This window comes from Sylvia atricapilla, chromosome 26, assembly GCF_009819655.1.
Source record: "Sylvia atricapilla isolate bSylAtr1 chromosome 26, bSylAtr1.pri, whole genome shotgun sequence".
NCBI classification, from domain to species: domain Eukaryota; kingdom Metazoa; phylum Chordata; class Aves; order Passeriformes; family Sylviidae; genus Sylvia; species Sylvia atricapilla.
This window is the reverse complement of record NC_089165.1, coordinates 460,499-485,710: the sequence shown is the minus strand read 5'-3', so window position 1 is coordinate 485,710 and position 25,212 is coordinate 460,499. Positions and strand designations below refer to the sequence as shown.

At 47.4% G+C, this 25,212-nt stretch overlaps 1 protein-coding gene across 10 annotated transcripts in view; it reads left to right on the top strand.

Moving 5' to 3' along the window:
- MARCHF2 (membrane associated ring-CH-type finger 2) overlaps nt 1-25,212 on the top strand; it is a 35,413-nt gene that overhangs the window by 6,234 nt on the left and 3,967 nt on the right. For 3 of the 10 annotated variants that reach the window (XM_066336473.1, XM_066336478.1, XM_066336475.1), the window contains exons 2-5: nt 7,217-7,437; nt 10,948-11,143; nt 23,395-23,604; nt 24,040-24,126. In XM_066336473.1, coding sequence (XP_066192570.1) covers nt 7,262-7,437; nt 10,948-11,143; nt 23,395-23,604; nt 24,040-24,126 — 669 coding nt within the window. In that variant the 5' untranslated portion in view covers nt 7,217-7,261. Of the gene's footprint in view, nt 1-305; nt 1,048-1,094; nt 5,479-7,216; nt 7,438-10,947; nt 11,144-23,394; nt 23,605-24,039; nt 24,127-25,042; nt 25,165-25,212 lie in introns of those variants that run through there. The other 7 variants (XM_066336477.1, XM_066336476.1, XM_066336474.1 and 4 more) reach the window with 6 other exon arrangements.

The following is a 25,212-nucleotide window of genomic DNA, read 5'->3' as shown; positions in this document are numbered from 1 at the left end:
AACTTTGCATGCAACCTCTGAGAACTACTAAATTACCATATCATCCTATATTCTAAACTCTAAAGGCTACTCTTCTTATCTACTTTTTCCTTGATGCCTTGGCAGAGTGGAGATGGACTGCATTCTTGGGTCCTTTTGTTTTCTGTCCTTCAGCCTGTCTCCAGTTACTCACCGTCCTCCTGCCTGCCATGCCTGCATCTCAAAGCTGCCCTTCATTTCTATTTCACTCACAGATTTTATATCTCCAGTATTTCTTACCAGACAATCATATCCATAAGCCCTTCCTGTCCCATCTTTCCCAACAGGTGTACAACATGATAGGTATCCTGAAATCCAGGGAGCCCTGCTGTGTTGCAGTTCTGCTGTGTCCACACGAGACCCATGCCTTTGGCCTTATTCAAAAGTTGGGGTTCTCACCTGCTGGGAGCCCTGCCAAGCCCCACAGGAGCTGTGCCACAGGAGCTCCATCTTTGCCAGCCAATAGTTTTCCATTGCTTCAAGACGTGGAGATTAAGTGAAACTACAGCAGGTGTTGATCTAATATGCTGAAGTTTTGAACAGGAGGGATGTGTGTGGATGCTGGCTTTGGAAAACAGCAATTATTGATCACCAAGGCTTGCTGTAGTATTTTTCTACCAGTGGGGAATAGAAGTCAGATCAAGGCAATGTATCTCCTTGGCAAAAATGGAAGTGGAAGACTATCTCTTCATCTGTGTCTGCAAACCCATTTGCCATAATCTAAATAATCAAGACTTCAGAGAGCTTCTAGAATATGTCTAAATAGTTTCTTCGTATAGAGAAGTTATGATTGTTTGTCTCCAAAAGCAGCCAGTGAGTGAAGCCTTGAGTTACCATTGACTGCTGCTGAGCTGTATTTTTGGAATATTGGAGAGGCAGCCCAGCCAAGTCTGGCTGTGGTCATGTACAAATGTGACAAACGCAGGAGTCCAGAAAGACTGTGTCCTCCAAGCTTCTGACCTCCTCCTGGGTGTTACAGGGTTAAACTTTGAGCCTGTGTTTTTAAACACAGCCCCAGCCTTGAGGCAGGTGAGGATCTGGAGTCAGCCCAAAGCTTTTGCTTTTAAAGGTGTAGGAGGAGTTTCCTGGTGTGAAGCTTTATCAGAAGGTTTACAAGCTCCCAGAATGTTGTGCCTTGATTATTTTTTTTCCCCTTGCTTTTTGAGGTTTGTTTTGAGCCCAAGGTCAGGGCTGTCCCCTGGCTCTGATCCACAACACTGCTCTGCTGTCATCCTCTGAAGAGCAAGTTATGGCTGAAATTTTTACAGTATCTCCTTTAGTTGCAACTGCCAACCAAATGTTGCAGGTGGGGCAGGAAATAAAGAAGCTCCTAGAGAGTGAAATGTTTTCCCATGTGTTTTTTTACCAAATTTTGGAATGTTTTAGAAGCTGTTGCATGGCATCAGATCTTGTTGTGAATATTGAGGTATATGCCATATAATGCTGTGTCACTTTTCTCACTGGATTCAAGGGCTCCTTGCACCCTTACTTTAGAGCTGTTGTGTTCAGGTGACTTCTGAGCATAGGACTAATGAGATTTCTTCCCAGGCCCTGAGCGGTGGGAAGAGTTGCTGATTGGTCAGTTGTGGGCAGATCCTGTGCTGGCTTTTTGGGTGCTTTTAAGGTGTTACGTAGCAGACCTGCAGGGTAACTTTGGGGAGTCAGTATAAAATAACGTATTTTTAATAAAGAACAAAATAATACTGTGATTTTCAACCCTTAGCAGAAAGTATGCTTAAACAAACAAAACTGAAAACAAAGCTGTGCGCAGTTTGGGGCCAGTTCTTGGGGTATGTTTTTTGGTTTGATTTTTTTTTTTGTTATGTTTTCTTTTCTTTAGATTAATCCACTTACACAGCTGTGGGAATACAGCTTGGAAGCAGGACTCAAAGTATTTCTGAACTCATTGCAGAAGTAGATTTGCTAGAGGGCTACAGGCCCTGGCAGGTTGAGGCAAGATCCTGAAGAAGGAAGAGAGCAAGGTGTATGTATATATGTTAGCATGCGAGACAGTACAGGCCTGTACAAGTCTGTACTAGCCCATAGCTAAGCAATGTTACTAAGAGACGTAGATATTGTTGTTATGCTTGAAAGGTATATAAACCAGCAGTGTGTTTAATAAAATTAGCTTCATGATGCAAACCATGGAGACCCTTTCTCTTCAGTCGCTGTACACACAACCTTTTCACAGTAGCAGGGAGCACTTCAGGCCACTAATTGCATTGCATCTATGTGTATCTCTGGTGACATTCCTTAGGTGTGTGATCATTTGAGGGTCTAGAGGCCAGATGTAGAAGAGGAGGTACTTTGCCAGTAACCCAGAGCATGGGGGCTACAGGTACACTGGTGAGGCCAGTGCCTCAAGAGGCAAAACTGGTGCTAGAGGATGTGCTGCACACCTGAGATTGAACCTGGGCCATGAGAAGATGTACATTAGCTGTATGAGATGGGGTGTGTGGGAGCAGATGTGCAGCAGCAAGCAATTCTCTGTATAGTCTCTGTCGAGATGGAGAAAGATGTTCAGATGGTTGTAGGGCCCCGGATTTGGAAAATCCAGTTTTAGTGGTGAAAAGGAAAGCACTGATGTTTGGAAATGCCCTTTAGCAACTGAAAGTTCACTTGTGACATTTGCAGGATCATATGATTAGAAAACTCAGTGTCTGTGTGCCCAAAGTGGCTAAAAGGGCTTTGCAAAGCAGGCTGGGAAGCCTTGCACCCAGGCTCAAACATCAGCTCATGTGAGCAGTGGTCAGAGCTCTGATCTGTCATCAGTGAGTGGATTACCTGCTAAAAAAAACAAAAGTCCTTGTGTACAGATGGATGAGTTATGTTGGCTACACAGCTTGATTATCTCTGGTGATACCATGGGTGAGGTGCCAGGTCTTGGTTGTAGTAATCAGGGAAATGGGTTGCTCAGTGAGAGGACCAGACTGGGCTGCTGGCAGCCTCATGTGTTGGGTTTTTTCTTGATGGAGATGTCCCAGGAAAGCCAGTCTGTTCTGGAGCTGGTGTTTACATGCGGCACCCAAAGCAGGTGGAGCTGGTTCTGATTCTAGTCCGCTCTGGATCCTATCAAAGCTGCAGGATGGCTCCAAGTCTTTAGACTGGTTGGGATATTCATTAGTGGACATGCCACGAACAGCATGGCAGAGCCACAACAGCCATGCACCTGACAGTCCCCATTACCACTATCATTTGGCTGAAGTCTTTCCTGTTGTCTTTCTTATCTTGACTATGCTTTTCCCTTTGTGGCTTTGATCCAGGTGTTCATCTGGCCTGCTGTGGTTTCCCTGTCTGGGAGAAATAACTGTTTTGTCCATCTTCAAAGTCCACAAATATGGAGAGCAGAGCTGGGGGACCCTTTAGCTCCTTGACTCCTGCTTAGTTCTGCTGGGCACATCTCCTGCATGGAGAGTACTGGTCCAGCCTGATCTCTGCAGTCTTTTGAGGGAGTTTTGCCTGCCTCATTGCCCTTTGGATAATATAAACTGGGTTTCATATCTCATTGCAGTGCATGAGAACTGATGAGGGGGAGTATCTTGCAGGCGTCTTTCACTCAAGCCATGGAGTGGGATCCTGCCACCAGCACCTTGGTCTCTGCCTTGGAACAGTGACAGAACATGAGCTGCTCTTTGAGGAACTGGCTCGTTTTGCTGCACATGTTTAAGTTTTGGAATTTGCTCTTCTGAGTCAGCTTTCCACAAACAGGGTTTGGATTTTTTCAGTTTGAGTAATTATCTACAAACTCAGCCCTTTATGATCTGGATCTGCTCAGAAGCTGAGGATGCAAAATGTTGCTGAGAAGAGACTTCCCATTTATTTGCTTATGTCTAACTGTGGCAGCAGAGAGGATGTTGATAATAAATGTAGAGACTTTTAAAAAAAATGTAGACAAGAAACATATCCCCAAGGAATGGGCTCAGAAAACACAGGTGCTTAGAAAAAAAAAAAAGTTCGTGGTTCAAACCAGCTGTTTGGGTCTTGTTTCTCAGCCTGGGATTTTAACGTTTCTGCTGTAAATGGAGTTGGAGAGGGGGCTGGAGCACAAATCTGATGATGAGTGGCTGAGGGAGCTGGGTGTTCAGTAAAGGAGGTTCAGGGGGGACCTTGTTGCTCACTAAAACTCCCGGAGAGTTCAGCCACGTGGGGTTCAGTCACTTTCCCCAGGTAATGAGTGACAGGAAGAGAGGAAATAACCTCAAGTTGTACTGGGGAGGTTTAGGCTGAAAGCATTCCTTCATGGAACGGGTGATCAGGTGTTGGCACAGGCTGCCCAGGGCAATGGTGGGGTCACCATCCCTGCAGGGATTTAAAAGCTGTGTGGATGTGGCACTTGGGGACACATGGGTTAGTGCTGGGGGAGCAGTTGGACCAGATGATTTCAAAGGCTGTTTCCAACTTGAACGATTCTGTAAACACTGGGTTTGGGTTGGGTGAGCTGTTGACAATTGTGAGAGAAGGCTGTGTGTTGATGAGCTGATCCTTCAGGGATCAGGAAAGGGACTGACTCGGCTGTACACCATGGTTCTTGTTCCACTGGGTATGCAACTGGGATCTGGGTGCACTGCAGATGTTGTCTTTGGATTTCAGTTACTTCTTTACTAACGATGAAAATCTTGCTGCTTTTCCTTCATATTTGCTGAATTGCATGAGTCAGATATTAAAGCAGTGACTTCAGGTTCCACCCTGGGCTGGACCTCGACAAGGAAACGCCAAATAACTCCTAACAGAAACCCACACGCTTCCTGAAGAAAGATAGGGTGGCCATTCCCTTCCAGCCCAAGCAGGGCCTTAGGGCAAGGCCATGGGGCTGCCTCTGTCTGTTAGATGTGGAGCACAAAGGGCCTCAGTATAAATACTCCCAGGGCACAGTCAGTGAAAGGCAGTTTTATATCAGTACACAGAATGGACTTTTTCCTCTGGACTTCAAAATAAACAACATTTTGGCCAAACAGATGGAACCGACCTTTTTTTATTAAAAGCATATATCTTCTCATGCTTGTTTTCAGTAAGAGGTTGTTAATTTTAAAGAACTCCTTAACTTGCAGAACAGCTGACTTAAATAATTCCAATAGCATTTATCATCTTACTTTTTGCTCCTTGAAGTTGTAGAGTTTTGTAGCACTCTTTTTTTTTTTTTTTTTGAGGAGAAGGAGAAATAAGAAAACTACCCCCATGTGTTCTTTTTCTTTGCACAGGAGAGAGAGGATGAGTTTGTGAAGTTAATTTTTAAGTTGATGAAAAGATTGACATTCACGTTGAAGAGGATTGACCTGCCCACAAGCTTATTCCTGCTCAGATGCAAAGGAAGTATTACAGATAGTTATCAAGTGCAGCTTTAAAAAAGAGATTAGAAAGTCTTCTATCAGAAATTAGAAACTATTCTGTACAGTGAGGGGATGATACCAAAGTTGGCATCTGGTTCTGAGACACCAGTGAAGGGCTCTCTCCCTCTTGAAGGTGTGTACATGAAGGAAGCTGTCCTGACAGCTTGTTGTGTGAGTTGCTTAATTTCCAAGACATGAAAAAGCACTTGTGCTTACCCAAATCAGTGTTTTCAGAGCTTCAAGGATTGTGATCTTGTAACGGCTTTTTGTTTTTTTTTTTTTCCTCTGTAGTGTGCCCAAGCCTACAATCAGGAACAAGCCCTTATTTTCTTTAGTTATTTTAGTTAGATTTTTGGCTTAGTTGAACCTGACAGAACTGCAGTTTTGTGGGAATGTTTGACTCCTGTTGTGCTCAGAGATCTCAAAACAAAGAAGCCTTTCCTTGGATGGGATGGTGAAGGTTTGTCTTCCTACCTCCAGGAGGCAAAGATTGCAGATTTCCCCCACTCCCCCAAAATTTAAAAAACCTAATTGTTTTCATGTATCTTATTTGGGGTTGTGGTTATTTTCCTTTTATTCCTCCCCTTTTTTCCTTTTCATTGCTTTAATTTGTACTTCTTTTATGGATTTATTTCATCTTGAAATCCAGCCACAAGGATGAGGCAGCATTCCAGCTCTGATCCCAGCAGTGCTGGCACACAGGAATTACTCTACATACCTTGCATAAGGCAGTCCTGTTAACAGACACAGAGATTTTGGTTTTACCAGCAGTACAGTGTTGTTGGATTGTGTTCAGCCTGACTCACTGTAACCTCAGCCCTTAATTTCTGCACAGCTCCCTCTCAGGGACCAAGTTAAAGGAAATTGGCAAAACTAGGATTTCTCTAAATCCGCAGAGAATACCTGATTTTGGGGATGAGATATCCCCTGCCAGGGAGGAATATGGCTGTTTCTGGCAGCTTGGGTGAGCTGCTGCCTTATCTCAAAAGCAGAGATCTCTCCTGTCCATACGTGGCTCATCAGAGCCAGCTCCTGGTTTGCTGTGTTGGGCTTTTCTCTTCATCTTCTCTCCATTTCTTGCATTTGCTGTTTGTTCCACGTCTTCTCTTTGCTGGGTAAATGTTGAAAATGTGCTGGTGTGCTTTGCTGTTTGCAAGTGGCTCTTGTAAAAATCATGATTGGTATGAACAGTTGAAAGGGAAAGGAGGCAGACTGGCCTGCTGCCTTTCCCAGGGAGGATTTTTGGTGCTTTTGGGAGGGTCATACCCACACATTCACTGTTGGGATGTACCACAGTGGATATAGAAATGGGAGCATGTGCATTTCTTTAATAAAACAAAGAGAAAAAAGGTCAGAGATTGGATGGGGAACCTTTTGGGCTTGGACAGTCTTTCAAGTGCTCAGAAAGCTCCTGAAGGCAGCTGAGAAGGGCCTGCTGAACCCAGCCACGTAAATTGGTTTAGATGCCCTGTTCAGGGGAAGCTTTGTTGTATTTATGGAGAGTATGAATATAAATTATCAAGATGGCTCTATCCAAAACAGCATAGGCCCACAGGGCTTCTGGTTGCCTTCCCCATCTCTGTGTCAGCACATTCAGTTTGAAAAGCTTCATCAGGTTAAAGGGTGGTTACCAGGAATTCTCTTTGGGAAAGGCAAATTTGCAATTCTGATGGTAAGTTATGTAAGTAGAACACTGGAAGCCTTCATTTTATGGTAAGGCAGCCTCACAAAGCCTATTAAAGGGGACAGAAGATTCACAAACGTGTGTGTGCTGGGGCCCTGAGGTGCTGCTAGTGCAAGAGGGGCTGGAGGAATTTGAGGTGTTGGGCACTCCCGGGTTCTGGGTTCTGACTGTAGAGCTGTTCCTGCAGGTCTCCTGGGTGCCGGCCCCCGGGACAGAGGGGCCCAGAGCTGCCATGACGACAGGCGACTGCTGCCACCTCCCTGGCTCCCTCTGCGACTGTCCGGGCAGCGCTGCCCTCTCCAAGGCGGTGGAGGAGTCGGACCTCGGCCGCCCGCAGTACATCACACAGGTCACCGCCAAGGACGGGCGGCTCCTCTCCACAGTCATCAAGGCTCTGGGCGCCCAGAGGTGAGGCTCCTGCAGGGACAGGGCTCGGAGCTGCAGCTGGGCTCTTCCCCCGTTTCGGTAGCTCAGGGGTACAGGGAGACAGCGAAGTCTGGTTTTGTGAAGGAGTTAGCCAGAGCGCTAATATGAGTGTGAATCCTTGGGAGCTGGCCGCTCCCAGGCCTTGTCCCGTGCACTGGTGGCCTGGAGCTGGTGTGTTCATGGAAGCCCCAGAGCTGCAGCCGCTGTTATGGCCTTGGTGAAGGTGAGGCCCTGTTTGTAGGGCTGTGCCATTCATGGAGACCTTTGAAGGAAGGTCTGGAAGGGGACCACAGCCCTTGTTCCAGGAATGCCCATGGAGTAAAGGAGTGGTGTTGATTTTCAGCTGCAGCGAGGGGAGGCTGTTTGTGTTGCAGGAACTACAGCATCAAGCTAGAGGGGATATGTAGCAGCTTTGCTGGCTCAGACTCCTCCTGATGTGACTTCTTGTCATTTATTTTGAGCAGCTTCCAGGGCAGAGGACATTTGGCAGCATTGTTCAGTCCAGCTACTGAGAGCTGTCACATTTTGTGTTCAGAAATCCTGTCTGAACAGCTGTTATTTTTTTCAATGAGTTTGGTCAAACATTTATGCGATATGAAAACAGTGATTGCAGACATGGGGGAGGGATGCAGGGAAGCTGGATGAGAATAGAGGCAAATCTAATTGCTGCATCCAGCAAACCTGGAGCAGGTCAATAAAAATGTGAAAGTAACTGGGCTTGCTCTCTGGCAGTGGATAGTTTGAGTAAGAAGTTGTTTTACCCTTTACAACTTGTGAGGGTGTAATAGTTGCGTGGGAAAACTGCCTGGAAACAGGTTAAAAAACCCCAACAGGATTTCTTATGTTTCTACATGGGCAGCAGTTTGTTTCTTATGGTGGTGGGATTCAGTGTCTTCCTTGTCACCAGCACTTAGTGCAGCAAAGCCAGGAGCAGCGTGACTGCACTGGAATGTTGAATTACTGATATGGTGTCTTCAGCCTGCTGGAAAACTGTGTCTGAGTGTGTATCATGTGGGAGTGTGAGTGGGCCCCCACCCGGGGCAGGGGGGAAAGGAAGGAAGGAAAATGAAGTCTGATAAGAATTTTTTTTTCACACACTGTCAGCAAATTTTTTTCATTTTGGATTGTTTGTTGGTGGCCAAGGTTGTAGTAATGCTGTGGAATCATGAAACTTCTCAAACAGGAAGAGAGCAGGTGAAATATCTGACAGATGCTTTTCTTAGGAAACGACAGATGCATGAGAGCAGTGGAGCCTGTAGGGGATTGTCTGTGTCACTAAGGCTCTGTGTGCGGGCTGTTCTGGTAGCATTTTATGGCAGTAAATGTTACAGAATCATCAAATAATTCAAATTGGAAGGGAATTCCATTGGATGTCTTGATCCAGCCTCCTTTTAGAGCAAGCCTGCTTAGAGTTGTCTGATGCAGTTTCCTGTATCTCTGAGGATGAAGTTTCCACCACCTCCCCAGACATCTGTTGCACCTTTTGCAGGGATTGTCTTGGCTGAAGAAGTCCCCTCAATGAAAGGTGTGTAAAAAGGAAAGAACATGGGTCAGTGGTTCACCAGCGATGTTTGGCAGAGAGAAGGGAATGGTGTACATTGGGTGTAATTTGCTTCACAGCCCTAAATAATAAAAGTCCAATTGGGATGAAACCAGCTAAATATTGAATTGAAAGTGGTAGAGATCTCCTGTGGTACACAAAGAGAGGAATCTTGCTTCTCCTTTAGTGAGCTGATGTGCTCTTCCTTGCTGACTCTTCTCTTTCCTTCATGGCCCACTAACCTTTTTCCCCAGTGTGCTCCTTTTCCTTGAACTGTGCTTCAATGTCTCACTCTTGCTTTCTGTGCAAACTAATGGAAGTGGTGCTGCTGCTTTTGAAGACGGCTAAGGGCTTGCTCTGACTGTTGTGTTGCAATCCCACAAACTTCTGCAGTCAGGTGGGGTTTTTTGAAGTCAGAATAGCAGTGTAGTGTGAACTGTAATATGGGTTCAGTGTGACTTTTGTCCTGTCAACAGTATCTAGAAAGAGGTGATATGTGATACCACTCACCTGGATTTTGAGAGGACCTACAATAGGGTCTTTGAAATAAAAATGTTCCTTTTTCACCCTCTTTCATACCCCCAATCTGGGCAGCTTTTGATATAAGAGGAAAATTGTGTGAAAGAAATGGCTGTTTGGAAGGTGGGAAGTGAGGTACTAGTGAAGGCCTGGTTTCCGTGGTCCAGGGAACACAGTCCTGTCCTGGGCCTCTGCTGTCCACCAGTTGGTTCCTAAATGATCTCAGTGACTGGTGAATGCTGAAGAGATGAACTGAACTGCTGGGAACAGCGAACTTTGGTGTCTAGAGCCATCTGCAGCTTTCCAGGGAGCCCAAAACATCCTCATCATGGGGCTGGCATATGTGGCAGAGGGTTGCTGAGGAACCTGTGCCTTGGGATGCCAGCTGGGATGCCCCATCCCTGTAAGTGTTCCTGTTCCAGGCCAGGTTGGCTGGGGGCTTTGAGCAAGCTGGTCTATTGAAAGGTGTAGCATCAATTGTTCACAGTCAGTGGTGCCAGCTGAAGGTGTGAGGAGTACCTTGGGAACAAATGGAGTGTGATGAGCAGCTCAGGCCTCCTGTGGGGAAGGTTGCAAGTGTCTCTGAAAGTGTTTGTTACTTTCTTTGGTAGGTATCTCCAGTTCTGTGAGGTCTTTGAGGTTCTGTGTGAGTCTGTAATTGGAACTCATGGCCAAGGAGGTGTTGTTCATGAAGCACCAGAGCATTTCTGCAGCCACTGAGAGGGTGAACACTGCAGAGCAGTTGTTGCTTTGGGGAGAGTGTGCCCATGGGATGCTGGAGAGTTACTGTGCACTGATGGGCAGAGTTTGTATGCTGGAGACCTTGGTCTGGGTGCCTGCTTGCTGTGAAATATGTTGTGTTCTTTGAGAGATGAGCTTCCAGGGTCAGTTCAGTTGTGTCTTGAGATATTGCTGTTCTTTGTGCAATTCCTGCTCAGCCCAAGCTGCAGAACCGAGGTGGGGTGAGTGGGTAGGTGATCTGCTTAATGTGACCTGATTGCCAACCTCTTGAGTAGCTGCAGGTGGCTGGGGCATGCTGTGACTGCTGCGGGTCATTCAGCTTCGCCTTGGGCTTCTTGATTTGCATGAGAGCTTCAGGCTTGGTGTTGGCCCTTGCCCACTGTGAGCAGAGCTGAAGACTGTGGGACATGCACTGTACTCACTTCTGTGGCCAGCTGAGCTTACCAGGCTGGTGTGCCATCTTCTCTTGTTGTTATGGGTCTCCAGATTTTAAATGATTTAAAATGTCCTGAGCACCAGGATGGTCCCCTGAAACTGGTATCTTACTGCAGCAATCTCCTGGCATGCTGTGCCACACACTCTGCTGTTCATGTGCCTTCCTGGGTCTTGGTGTGACCAGATCCTATGGCTGTGTTGTTCTGCCTGCTCTGACTGTGATTTCATTCTGTTTGTCTCTTGTTTTGCCTCTTTAGTGATGGTCCCATCTGTCGAATCTGTCATGAAGGTGGAAATGGGGAGGGACTGCTTTCCCCATGTGACTGCACAGGAACACTCGGCACCGTGCACAAGAGCTGCCTGGAAAAATGGTTATCCTCCTCCAACACAAGTTACTGTGAGCTCTGCCACACAGAGTTTGTTGTAGAAAGAAGACCAAGACCCTTGACAGAGGTACCGTTTTTTCCTGCTTTGTTTTTATTTCCATATCATTTGAGAGAAAAAGACTGATAGCCCTACTGTCCTTGTCATTCTTGCTGTCTCCTCCTCCTTGTAGTACCTTTGTACTCACAAAGAGTCTATTTGGAGAGATCAAGACCGTTGTCAGACCAGGCAAATAAGCAGTAGAGGTGTTTGGGGTAGCTCCTACCTGTGACCTGCCCACATGCCGCCTGCCAGTGGCAAGCACTGTGCTTGTGGCTTTGCTTTTTAATGCCTGAGCATCAAAATGCAGATGTCACAACATGACTCACTGAAATAGGAAGTTCTCATAAATATTCTTTTTTTTTTTTTTTTTGCTGCTGGTTTTAATCTTACCTCAGTGTTGGATTAGTGCAGCTCTCTTGCATATGCCTTTCTCGTCATGTTCTGTTCTGAAAAGTGAGATGTGATTGCTGATACTGTTTGTAAAAGACCTGTCTTCCCATGACTGTGTGCTTCAAAACGTTTAGGCCTTGCTCCTTCCTGCTGCTCTGTGCTTCTCCTGTTTGAAAGAGAAAACAGGACAGGGCTCAGCTGCTCGTGTTCCTTTCTGTATTGACCATAGGGGGATCAGTCCATCAGCCTTGCAGAGCTGGAACATACAATGCAGGCTCTGGCTGGTGGGTTGGGTTTTTTGTTTTGGGAACAAAGGCAGCATGGACCAATCCATTGTCTGACCTCAGGGTTCAAGTGTACATCCCCAAAAGAGGAATAAGTAAACCAGTGAGGTACAGTACAAAAGGCTTAAGGCTTAGAAGATGGTTTAATACATCTGCAGTTGTGTGAGCTCTCCCATGTCAGTGTGCTGCTAGCTTGGCTTGGGGGTTCCTTCAACACACTGTGTGACTGCAGAGAAGTGTCACCCTGCAGCTGGGCATTTACACAGCAATTTTGGGAGCCTCACATTCCTGCAGCCATCAGCAGTGGGAGGTCTGGGAGCCGATTCTTAGCAACAGACTCCTGTTACCTGTCGGCTGTCGGAGATTTGTTGCTGCCTGCCACCAGAGTGTGTGTGGAGGCAGAGTTATTTCAGATTAGTAGTGGTGACTGTTCTTGTCCACCCTCTCCTTCCCCTTGCTGTGGAATCCCTGCAGCCCCTCAACATAATACCCCGGGCCTTGGCAGGACAAACCACAGTTACCTGCCCAGCCTGACAGAGAGAACTCCCCAATGGTGCTCTGTACATGATGGTTTGCTGCAGTTCCTCCCGCTGCAATGCCCCATGCCCTTGGTTTCTCCTGTCCTCAGTGTGTCTCCATTGGTTGTGGGAGCCGGTGACTGGCCTTGTCTCCCCTATGGAATACTGACCTTAGCTGCCTTTTGTTGCTCCCCCATACCTCAAGGTCGTTGGCTGCTGATTCCCATACTTAAGCGGAGACAAGTGGATGTTCCCCTTCTTGACTCTGGGTTTCTCTTTGGCTCCTGGAAATAAACCAGCTGGAACTGATCTGGTGTCAAGGCCACCTGCTTCTCCTAGCTGAGCTAGCCTTGTGTGGATGTGTGAGCTGACTGCCTTGCTTGAGTTTTCCCAAGTGGCTTTTCCACTGGAGAGGCTTATTGGGTCCAGGCTTCAGCTCCACTCCTAAATAACACATCACTACATCTTGCCCCATCAGTTAGGTCAAAACTGAGTCACAACCAGAATTCTAAGTTGCTTTTCACATTTCTGTTTCCATTCCCATCAATTCCAGAGGTTGTTTCTTTTCTCTTCCCACCTCCCTCTGAAAACAATATTTGTCCCCTCCTCCGTTCCACAGTCCCCAGCTCTATCTCTCACACTCCTGTCTCCTCCTAGTGAACCTTGGAGTGGAAAAGAGTCCACCAACTGGGGGAGCATTCAAACTTCGGTTAGCAAAATGAATAATAAATTTTAATGACTGTTTAACTTACAACTGACTCTCATGGACAGCACTAATCCAAACCACGTATCTAGCACAGTAATTTGGATAAGCATTTCCTCAGTGGTTGCTGCTATTGGCATCTTACTGCTTCTCTCCTAGTTGCTCAAACGTATAAATTGGTGCTTTGGCCGGTGTCTCTCAAATGGTTGTTTCAGAGGTTGCAAAACACTGCTTTAAAACATTTAGGAAGGGCTGTATCTTGGTTTTGAGAACATAGTGCAGGCAAGCCATGGGGCAGTAAGCTTGTTAGGGCTTAGGCAGGCCAAGTTATGAGTGCAAGTCTCTGATGTTTTACCTTAAGAGGTGGTAAAATATTCCTGTCCAGAAACAAACACATGGCAGTGCATTCAGCCATCTTTCATGATGCTGTGGCACCTCGTAACAAGCATAGGCTTGGAAAACTGCACACTCAAGTAAAAGCTCAAAGGCCAGTGTGTATTGGAGGACTTTTTCCTGTGGCACCAACTATGTGCCTACATCTGGCATGAGGAGCTTGCTGGGAGAGTGGGACAGAAAAGTCTTGTCTGTACTCCAGTGTGGGTGAATAAGCATTCCAGGACAATCAATTTTAATTCCTGTTGAAATCTGTGAAAAGCCCCTCTGGACTAGAGCCTGTAAGGGTATGGTGATCAGCAAAGAAACTGTGAGTGCTGAGAGGTGATGGGTGGGCAGCATTTAGTGGACTCAAACATAGGAGAGCTGTCACTGTGTTTTCAGAGAGGAATGGACTCCTTGAGCCATTACTGCCAGTTGGGAAAGGCTTTGGGATTCCAGTGATTTGTTACTTCTGGTATTTTGGGACTGTCTGTGAGCACAGTGGAAGGGGATGATCTACTCTGTTGTGGTGTCTGCTGGGGAACAGCTTGCCTGAAGTGCCTTGTGAGCATGGAGGCAGGTTAGCACCTGATGAAAAGTCACCAGGTCGCTGGTGAGAGTGATCCCTGTTACAGAGCAGAGCCTAACATGCAGCTGGCCTTCATAGTACAGCCCCATAGCAGTTCCCTTGTCAGCAGCTCAGAACAGTAAGGTTTTCCATGGCTTGGAAAGCAGCATATGACCTGGTTTAATACAGCCCACGGCAGCAGGCTGCTCTTGCCCCTCTTTTGGGGCTGGCAGTACTCTGCCCCTCAGGCGATGGAGTGTGGTTACCAGCAGTGTGTGCTGTGGCTGCAGCACTCTGGTGTGCTGGGGCCTTGCACAGCCTGCTCAGCTCATCAACACATGTGCTCTGTGCCTCCAGCACCTTGGCTGGAAGGCTCCTGCTAGAGCAAAATGGCTCACCTGGCTGGAAATGACACCTGGTTTTGTTTGATTACTTCAGCCATGCTATAAACCCTCTGATCCTTGCCTGGAGCCTGCGAAAGTGACCTGGAGTTCAGTTTCTTATTTTTCTTTGGAGCTATTACAGCCACCTTGAGCTGCTGCACCGCTGCAATCTGTGCTGGGCAGAGGCAATGACAGTGAGTATGCTTCATCCCTTGAGGTTTGCTGGGGCTTAGAGGTCGACTGACCAAGTGTGACCACTTTAGGAAGCTCCCACTCATAGCAGAGGCTCTGCCCTTAGTGCGGAGTCTTTTGGATGGAGCTGATAACCACTTGGCCAGCTGACTGGCACTTTCCACTAATACTCAGCCTGCAGTCTGATGCAATCTCATTACCAGACCAGGCTGCAGCTCTTCACCAAATACTTTTGGGAAGTGTCATCTCCAAGTTGTTTATCTGTTTCTGAGAAGAGGGCTGGGGAAAGAGGCTGCTTAGTAATTTAAAAATGACACAGTTCCCCCAGCCACCTTATCTGGGAAGTTCTCTGCCTCTTGGTTGCGAGGAGGGGTGGGGAGTGTTTTGAAACTTTGAGGGAAGTTGTGTTTGTGGTGAGTGTGCTGCTGAGAGCCCTGATAAAAATCCACTGTTCATCAACTAAAGCTGTGAAATCAGAATAGAAATTAAGAGCAGAGGATAAATGGGTGGAGACTAGGACTAGGAATGATGCAGAAGCATGCTGCATGGCAGAAGGGTCTGTTCCATGTGTGAGAGGCTATTCGAGCATTCTAGCTTTTTTGCTGTCACCTGGCTACAAGGGAATTTGGTAACATGCTACGTGCTACTGCTGGGCCTCTGAGGAGAAAGCAGGTCTTGCTGATGGTTTTGCTGTGTCCTGCCTTTCCAGCCTGGGCAAACTTAGAGCTGGTCATAGTGGCAGCACAGCTGATCTCTGGGAAGGGACCAGCAATTTCATTAAGAACTAGCTTTGTCCATGTGGTTTTGAGATCCTTTAGGAGGTGGCCTGAGGCTTGATTTTGGGCTGCAGGAGACATTTTGGTGAGTGCTGGGAGGAAGCTACATGACCAAGTTGAAATGCTTCTGTGTAAACTTCCTGATTTCTTGGAGATCAGGAAATGCTATGACCAAAATTGCCTTAGTTTTTACTTCAGGCCTCTTGTCTGTCTGTGTTATAGTATGGTTTTCATGGTCACAGGCTGTGTCTTCCAGAAGCAGGGCATGGATGGAAGATGCTCACTGTGTTAATCCTACTGCGTTAATCCTGCTGTGTCCCTGCTCACCAAGAGCAAACTATTCATTTTCTCACTAGATTCTGTGAGGAGCTTACTGCTATGACATCCAAGCACTTCATAAACAGTAATTGAATTTTGCAGCCTCCTTTACAGAGGAAAGGTGTCAACTTTGTCCAGTATAGATTAAAGATAATTTGTTAATAGAATTGTATTTTTTTTTTTTTTTTTTTTTTTAAGCAGCCATTGATTTATGTTGTGGTTTGTTCAATGTAAAAACAGTAACAGTGTTGACTGCCACTGTGCCTGATCTCTGAACCCAGAGTAGGAAACTTGTCTGAGCCCAGAGCCACCTCTGGGAACCATGGGCTGGCCTGTGGGTATGGGGGAAATACCTCCTGCAGTTCAGTCTAGTTGATTTAGTTTTTAACTAAGAAGCTGGTTGAAACTTAGAAAAAACCATGAAAGGCTTTTGAAAACTGTCAGGCTGTGAGATCACTGGACTGAGAGGGGGCATGTTTTCAACACCTGCAGGTGGAGATGGAGAATTGACCTGCAGCCCTGGGTCGAGAGTTTTGTAGCCAGCAGTGCAGGACACTGCTGCCTGTGCTGTGAGAGGACAGAATGACTTCTGCTGGGCTCTGAAGTGGTCTCCAGCTCAAGACACTTGTGGACCAGGGTTCTTGAGTGAGGAGCATATCCCCAGCAGAGAAGAAAATGGCCAAGCCTTGGAGAGGGATGGTTTTCCAATACTTGATTTTCCTATATGATTGTTAATTTAATTAAACTCCATATGTTTACAGGGAAGTTATCTGACTCCAGGACACTCTAGCCAGCATGGCTGGCATAGTCAAAAAAGGGAAAATACTTTCTGTGGTCCCTGGAAGGTTTTGGCATTTGATACTTAGATGAAGTGTTTGAAGTGTAAGTTGCAGCAGACACAGCTTTCCTGGAGGAAGTACTTTCCTCTTTGTTCTAATAATATCATGCACAAGAAATGCCCAGTTACCAGGATTCGTCTTCAGGGAGTATCTGTACCTTTGCTGTCCAGGAGATGGTAGAATGAGGAGCACAGGCCTTTGGATCTGAAGGACTGCTGCAGCCTAGACAGCTCTTTCTCCCAGGCCACAGGTGGTCATACAGTTTTCTAGGCATGATTGAGTTTATTTGTCCTAACATTTCATGGCTTAAATGTCCCTCAGCTAGGCCTTGTTCTTTAAAGTCGTATATAGTGTATGGAGAGAAGGGAAATACCTCTTGTGATCAATTAATTCCTGCCTCCTTAGAAGGCTAAGTTAGGATATGTCAACTTGTCCAGAAGAACCTGCCTCTTCCTGGCTGTAGGAGAACCAGGGTAAGTGGTGTTACAGGTGTAACAGGTGTGTTTATGAGCCAAAACATTGCCTCCCCTGTCTCTTTCCTTAATGTTCTCCCTTTCACATAAACTCTTCTTTTTGGTCTGGGGCAAAATCCATCACAAACCTATTTTCTCTTACAAAGTGGTCTTCCTGCTGGAGATACTTTATCCTTTGGGATTTCAGGCAGAGCTGCATGGATGGAGGCATTTGGGACTGTACTGGATGTGTTGTGTTTCCAGAAAGCATTACCAGGGGTGACAGTGTGGCTGTGTTTCTACAGCCACAAGCCCTTCTGCACAGCTCCTGGCCTTCTCCCATTGCAGCCCACAGAGGGAGGTGGGTGTGTGCGTTGGTCTGTATTGGTGTACCTGAGCCCACTCCAGCCCATTTTTACTTTCCCAGGCTACCAGCAAAAGTATTTCCTTTTCATGGCCACCTTGTTTTGTGTGTTTTGCTCTGCTACCCACCCTCTCATTTCTTTCATTAACAACTCGTAAAGTGTTTTAGCTTTAAGCTATTGTTAATTTTGTCCTCTGAGTGTTTCTCAATGGGCTGAAGAGAAACGCCACCTCGCCACACAAAGACTCCTGTTTGGGACCATCTGCCCCGGCTGTGAGCCAGCTTTGGTTTTCCTGGCATGGGGAGCGGTCAGGTCACGTCTGTGCCCCCAGCCCAGGTCTCTGTGGAAGTGTCCCGGGGCTGCAGGTCAGGCAGGTGTCTGAGCAGCAGCTGTTTAGTCCCAGCAAAGATCACTCCATACTCCAGAGGAAGGGTGTATTTTTCTTCACACATAATGTAAATACCAGGGATAGGAGCCAGGAGGTTTCACGTCTCTGCTCTGAGAGAGGACACAAACTGCTGGTGCAGAAACCAAAGACTCTGGCTTTGCTAAAATTAAAGGGAGGCTGAAAGTCAACATACCTTAATGGTGAAAGCTAACAAGTATAATACAGGACTTGATCATAAGTCCTTATGACCCTATAATGCTTCTGCAAGCGTTTAATACCTTTGCTAAGGCAAAACTCATTTAAGATATGTCTAATTCCAAAATAGATTTCTCTGGTGAACCAGTCACTGTTGGAGCAGTCCAGCCACACCTTTTGTTTCCCTATTTCTGTCCTTTCAAGCAAATCTCATCAGAGTCCCAAGAAAATTCTGCTTCCATGTCTTCAGTGCTGGTGTTTTCCAGCAATGTGTCTTTTAACAACTTTATTTATAAATGGGCTGCTTTAGTGATTCTGTGTGCGCCTTTGCCTCCACAATACAGATTTCCTTCTAAGGGTGGGTGCTGTGCTGTTCAGGAACCTGACAGTTTTTTGCTCCTACTGTTTTTCTTGGAGTTTATGGTGCAGTTTTGATTAAAGATTATTACTTTTCAATGATTGCTAATACTTTTGATTCACTTAAACTCGATATTTTATGTAGGTCAGTGGATTTTTTTCTTTTTTGTCTCTTGAAAGTACAGCTTTCAAACACAATGTCACATGCAATGAAATGTGTTTGAAATTCTCTGAGGAGCTGCTTGACTGTGCGGGTCTCACTAGAATAGGGGACACCTCCCATGGGTCTGTCACGTGCAGTCCTTCTGCTTCATCTCCTGAGTCTCCTGCACTTCTGTGGCTGTGGAAGGTGCTGCAGAGATGTCCCTAGAACGTGCAAAGGGAGGTTGGCAGGCAGGAATTGTGATGTTACTCCTGCTTATGCTGTAAGGGAAAGAAGTTTTGCCTCTGGGTGCAGCGCCTGGTGCAGTGGTCACAACCCCTCCTTCAGTTCAGAGAACTGAGCTGTGATATAAGCTCTCCCCCACCCTTCCTCCAGCCTTATCTTCCTTGCAGACAGACTTTTCCCTTTGCTTTCCTCGAACTCTTCTGCTGATCTCACCACACTGTTGTCTGCCTTCCCCAGCCTACCTCTCTCCTTGCTCAATGCACGCCTCTTTTAGACTCCTGGATCTAGTAAATAACAAATCCTTCTTGGTTCTAGCGGAGTTCCCACTCCTCTAATCTTTTCCTTTCTCTCTTTACTTGAGTTTGCTGTCTGGAGATGCTGGTCATAGGTACAACATGAGGTACAAGATGCTCTTGGCACTTCTCTGTGCAGTCACAGGCATTGGTCTGCATAAAGCAATGGTCTGTTTGGGCCAAAATGGGAAATAAGTCACTCCTGCACTCTTGGTACTCACCAGCACTAGTCTTCCTTATCTGTCTATCTTCAGTGCTTTGTCCAGCCCTGTCTGTTTTGATCCAGATGACCAGTGAGCTTTCTCTGAGGTGTAGCTGCTGGCAGTGCTGTGAACCCCTACTGGGGCATTTGGTGTGGCCTTTGCCATGGTGCCACCAACCATGGAAGCATGTGCTGCTCTGGAGGAAAGTGTCCCACTGACCTGCAGCACTGCTTGTGGGTTTGTTCTCTCCTGTACACCATTTCTAGTGCTCCTGAATCTCTTAGGTCAGTCCAGAGCCCTATGCTTCCCAGCAGCTGAGGGGTATAGGGAAGGCTTTCATGCCTGTACAAGGAGCGATTTGGTTTGTGGAGTTTTGTAGAGCACTGGTGGCAGATAGTTGGGGAAAGGAGAATGAGGAGGGACAGCTTTGTGCTGCAGCATTAAACTGCTCTGCAGGCAGGGCTAGGGGCATTTCTGGGTCTTGGCATCCTGAATTCTGGGTACTCTTTCAGAAAACATCCCTTCCCACCCTGGTGAAGGAAACAGGACCATTCTGCTGGGGCTGCCCATGGAACTCAATGGCCTATAAAATGGTTTTAGTGCAGGCCCAGAGAAGAGATGTGAGAGTGTCTCATCTGAAGCTGGATTTTTTGATTCACCGTGTTTCTTAGGACAGGGACAAGGCTAATAGTGCTGCTAGTGATCAAGTTCATGTGATTTTTTTTCTGGCTTTTATAGCCAGGCACCATGTCAACAGTGGAAGGAAAATCAACAGGCACCTGAGAAGCCACAGGGTAACTGGTGGGCAGAAAGCATGTGGAATGTTTTGTAATGCAGCCAAATACTTTGTATGGTGTGGTGGCTTGCCATCATGCTATAGCTGTGAAGCATGTGGGGAGCTCTGGCAGGGTCAGCTGGTGAGGCTGGCAGGTCACACTGGTCCTGACTTATGCCTACCAGAGTGAGTAGTCCAGGTGCAAGGCAGGGAGAGATGTGAGCACATGCTGGCTGGAGACTGCTGGTCCCTCCAGTGTCATGCTGTGCTGAGTGCTACATGGGATGTGTTTATGAAACAGGCTGACAGCTCATGGCCATGGACATTTAGGTAAGTAAGCTGTAAGAATCAATGAAAGCTAATTTTTAAAACACCCATTTATAACCACCCAGACAGACTGCAAGGTGCTGCTGGGAGAGTCCCTCTTCTGTCCACTACCCTTGGTCCCAAGGGGCAGAATGCAGCCCAGCCTTGAGGTACGTGGAGCAGCAGGTGCTGGGATGGACAGGCTGAGAGGCTGCTCTGATACACTTTGTGTTATGCTCTTGGCTTCCAGAGGAGCTGATCATGTCTTGATGCCTTTTACTGCCTGCTCTCCTCCTGCCTCCTATCACCTGGGCTCACCCAAGCTTCATAGGCACTGCAGCACCCAAAGGTCAGCTTCTCATCATCCCATAGCCCTGATGTGACTCTAAAAATGAGCTCCCTTCCACAACCCTGCTGATCTCAGTATCTGGAAAAGCCTCAGGATCATGCTGGAGGACAAAGAAATATGGTTGTCCCAGAATTCTGTCACACAAGCAAGCAGAGAGAGGTTGTTTCAAGCATGATCTAGGACACAGCTCATAGCCCAACTGGCAGCAAGCAGCCCCCTCTGCCTCCTTCCTTTCAGTCTCAGACACGATTGCAGTGTGGAACCTGCTGGAAGAGCACCAAGTTGTGCTTTTGTTGCTTTCCCATGCTTACTTGATAATTTTCCCTAGAAAAATTATTTAATCTGCCTGACCACTTTATGGATTGTTTGCAAAATTTAAATCTCATATGGACCAATGTGTTGCTGTGCCAGAAAGGCTACACCCTTAGAGTGGCTTATTGTGTTCCAGTTTGTTACTGTGTCAGTGCATATTGTCAAAGTAAATCAACTACTTCAAAAGGAAATAATTTGCTTCCTGCCTTTATATGTTTGTCTCCCCCCTTGGGGAGAAGGAAGGAGTTTCAAAAGTCACAAGGAATATAAACAGAATTAAGATGCAGTAAAATACCTATCTGCCTGAGCTTCTTAATGTTCAAAGGTCAAAAGTGCCCCAGCATGTCCTGTTGCAGGGAATGGGGTGCTCTGGGCTTGCTGCTAGAGGGAACTTGGTCCAGATGGGATGATTTGGCACTCACCTGAATGCTGTGTCACCAGGCAGCCCTGTCCTGGTTGGACTGGGGAGAGGCTGGCACATGGCTGGGTTTGAGCGCTGGGGCTGCCCAAGAGGTGCTGCTCCCAAGAGGAGCAGCTTTCCTGTGCCAAATCAGTTGCTGTCCACCCTCACTTCCTTCCAGGACTACTCAGACTGCATTTGTTATCTTTATTGTCCCCATGCAGCTCATCGCACTGACTCCTCTGCAGAACCATACAAGGGGGGACCTGGAGGTCTGCCTCCCTTCTTCCGGCCCCTGTCCAAACGACAGTTCTGCCTGCTCTGGAAGCAGTCCAGTGGAGAAGGACTTGGTAGTGCTGGTCAGCAGTGGCTGAACATGAGCCAGATGGCCAAGAAGGACAATGGCACCTGGCCTGTACCAGGCATAGTGTGTCTAGCTGGAGCAGGGCTGTGATCATCACCCTGTGCTGGGCACTGGTGAGGCTCCACCTCAAATCCTGGGGTGGCTCCTTAGTCCAAGAAAGACACTGAGGCACTGGAGTGTGTCCTGAGAAGGGCATCAGAGCTGGGGAAGGGTCTGGAGCACCATGAGCAGCTGGGGGGGCTCAACCTGCAGAAAATGAGGCTCAGGGGGGACCTTCTGGCTCTGCACAACTCCTTGACAGGAAGATGCAGCCAGGTGGGGGTCGGGCTCTGCTCCCAGGGAACAAAGGACAGGATGAGAGGAAATGGCCTCAGGGTGTGCCAGGAGAGGTTTCGGTTGGATATTGGAAAAATTTCTTCATGGAAAGGATTGTCAGGCATTGGAACAGGTTGCCAGGACAGTGGTGGAGCCACCATCCCTTGAAGTGTTCAAAGAATGTGTGGATGACTTGAGGACGTGGTTTGGAGATGGCTGTGTTGATAGCTGGACTTCATTTTGGAAGTCTTTTCCCACCTTAGTGATTCTGTGATTCTTTGAGGTTTTCTTCTGGCTGTGTGCCCATCAATTCATGCTCCAAATGGCTTTAGAATCGATGAAAGTTCCTTGACTGTTACCACAGATGGTAACCATGAGATGTTCAGATGCTCACATCCCTAAAATATTGTGGTTATGAGTCCTCTCAGCTGAAATTCCTGGCCAGGCTCATACCTGTCACTGCAGCATCCTCTTCTCAGCTCATGGCACTTCCATGTTGCTCCTTAAATGGTGGTTTCTGAGTGGGAAAGGAGCTTTGTGTGCAGAGTTCCCAGATGGGTCCATTCCCAAGCTGTCTGTTCCAAAGCAGGTACTGTACTCCAAATCTGGCAGTAGGATTGGCCTGACATCCCCGACCTTGATAGCCTTTTCCCTGATCTGCCTGTGCCTTGTCAGTATTATTATCCAAGTTTTATTTAAAAATAAAATTTAAAAAATCCTGAATCAGGCAATCATCTTTGTGAGGTGGAGAAGAAAGAATCTGCAAGCCAGCACACACAGATCTCAGTCAATACGTGCTGTAACAATCTGGTATCTGTAGAAACCACAGGTTCTTGCCATTCTAAAAAAAGGAAAGAAAAGGCTGAAAATAGCATAATTCCAGGAAAACAGAACAATTGCTGTTGCTGAAGTAAAGTATCTAAAATGAACCCACACTGGAAGCAACTCAGGACTCCCAAAAGAAAAGAAAATTGGAGATTTGCTGTGAAACTCTAAAATGCTGTAATTCTCCCAAAGGAACCCAAGGGCTAGATTTGGGACAGATGCCCTTATAGCTTGGCCTTGCTGCAGACCCCAGTGCCCCTGTTTCCCACAGCCCCTTCACCAGTTAGACTCCTAGGTCTCTTTCTGTTGAAGCTCAGAGAAAGACCTGTCAGATCCATATTAAGCCAGGCTTTACCGAACTGACGTCCTGCAGTGCCTGCTCCTGACTACTCCAGAGGAGAGCCCAGGAGCTTCTGCATTCATGACTGCCTTCCTCTGCACACATTCTTTAGCTGTTTCTCCCATTTCCCTTGTTAGCTGTTGAACCTAGACCTGACACTCTCTGGTTCCATTTTGGAGAAGATTGATGTGAGTCAGCCACGTCCACCCAGACTGCACGGTGCAGGCGAGAGCTCCCCATCTCCGCCTGCTTGCCATGCACACTGCCTGTCCCAGACTGATCCCCTTCTCCCGTCCTTCCCGCAGTGGCTGAAGGACCCCGGGCCCCGCAATGAGAAGAGGACCCTGTTCTGTGACATGGTGTGTTTCCTGTTCATCACTCCACTGGCGGCCATCTCGGGCTGGCTGTGTCTGCGTGGGGCCCAGGACCACTTGCAATTCAACAGTCGGCTGGAGGCCATTGGACTCATAGCACTCACTATAGCACTTTTCACAATCTACGTCCTTTGGACACTGGTAAGTGCCATCCGCCAGGGTCCTGCTCCTTCTCAAACAGCATCGGGAAGCACTGGCTTGCACCTTGTCAGTCCCACCTGCTGTTTCTGCCTCTCTATGCGAGAACACCTTGGGCTCTTCCGCTTGAATGTCCGTTTAGTTATCTTCATGTGCAAGCTGCTAAAGCTGTTGCTGAGAATGGAAAACCACTTTCTGGTCATCTGCTTTCCAGACTGTCACAGTGTTCCCCAAAGTGTCAGGTATCTGGCACAGACATGCTGGAGCTGGGATGGGGATGGGGGTGGGTGGGAAGGGCTTGGGGCTGGGTCAGGCGGTGGCCCATCTGTGGCTCAAGAAGAAACACAAACTTGGTACCTGGCAGTGCAGGGGAAAAGTAAAATATGGAACATGTTTGACTCCTAAATAATTTGCCACCTCTGTGCTTTTGCTGCACAGCACAGGCTGGCTGTGCCCAGCTGGGTTGCAGACTGCCTTGGGGATCTCTGGCCACAGCTAAACAAACTCCTACGCAGTATTTTTAAGGTGTGTGGAAGTTATTTCTGGCCCTGGGGAAACCTATAGCTTCTCTGATGCTGAGATGTGTGGTTGGCCCCAAGTCAAGGCTTGGTAGCTAGCCTGCCCTGGCCCACTGCTGTGTGTGGGACACTGAGGATTGCCAGGAACCTGCACTTGAGCCAGTCTGGGTGTTGAACAGATCCGTGCTGGGAGAGAGCTTCCTCCAGACACCTTGTTTGACATTTCTGGATGTGCTGAGTTAGGAGGCAAGGAGCTTGTAGCTTGTAGGGAGCTGAGAAGAGTAGGAAAGCAAATGAGAGTTTGGGTGTGGCACAAGCGGAAGCTCAGTTGGACTGCCCAGCCCCTTCCCGAGGGCCCCCGGGCTGCTGTCTCCAGGGGCTGCCAGGCCAGGGACTTCCTTCTGTTTCCCATTCACTTTTTTTTGTCTTGTGTTGCTGGGTGGATTTCTGGGTTTGGATCTTGATTTTGGCTCTCCTATTCCATGCCCTGTGTGTGCTCGTGCCCTGTCAATGCCGTTTTCCAACTGCTTGCAGGGAAACACCATTTTGGGAGGGGATGAATTGCACTTGATGCAGGAGAAATAGTGGAACCCCAAAAAGCTGGCAGTCCTTTGGGCAATAGAAATTTTCCAGTCAATTTCCTTGTTATCTCGTGTTCCAGTTTCTCAGAGTAACCCCTTTGCCTGGACACTCCCTACAGCTCTCCCCCGCAGACCTCGCAGCCAGGGCAGGATGAGTGGGTGCTGCAGCAGTGCCTGCTCTGGGGAGGAGAGTGCCTGGGGGAAAAGCTGGAGCCATCCTTGCATGGGAGCCATGGAGGAAAGTTTCCATGCTGCACTTTCCTGCATGAAGCTTGTTTCGGTAGGAGGCAAAGCTAAAATTGGAAACCTTAAGAGGAAATGTTTCCATCTTCTCTATCTCAGGAACTGGTGGAGGAGCTGGAAACCTGGAGGAAATGGAAAAATGTTTGCGCAGTAACAAGTCCTGGCTAAAATGGCTTTAATTCTCTGTGCTTCACTTCTCCTCGAGCAGAGGAGGACATTAGGTGAAGCATCTTTATTCATATTCAGCTCATTCAACCCTGGGCTGTGCA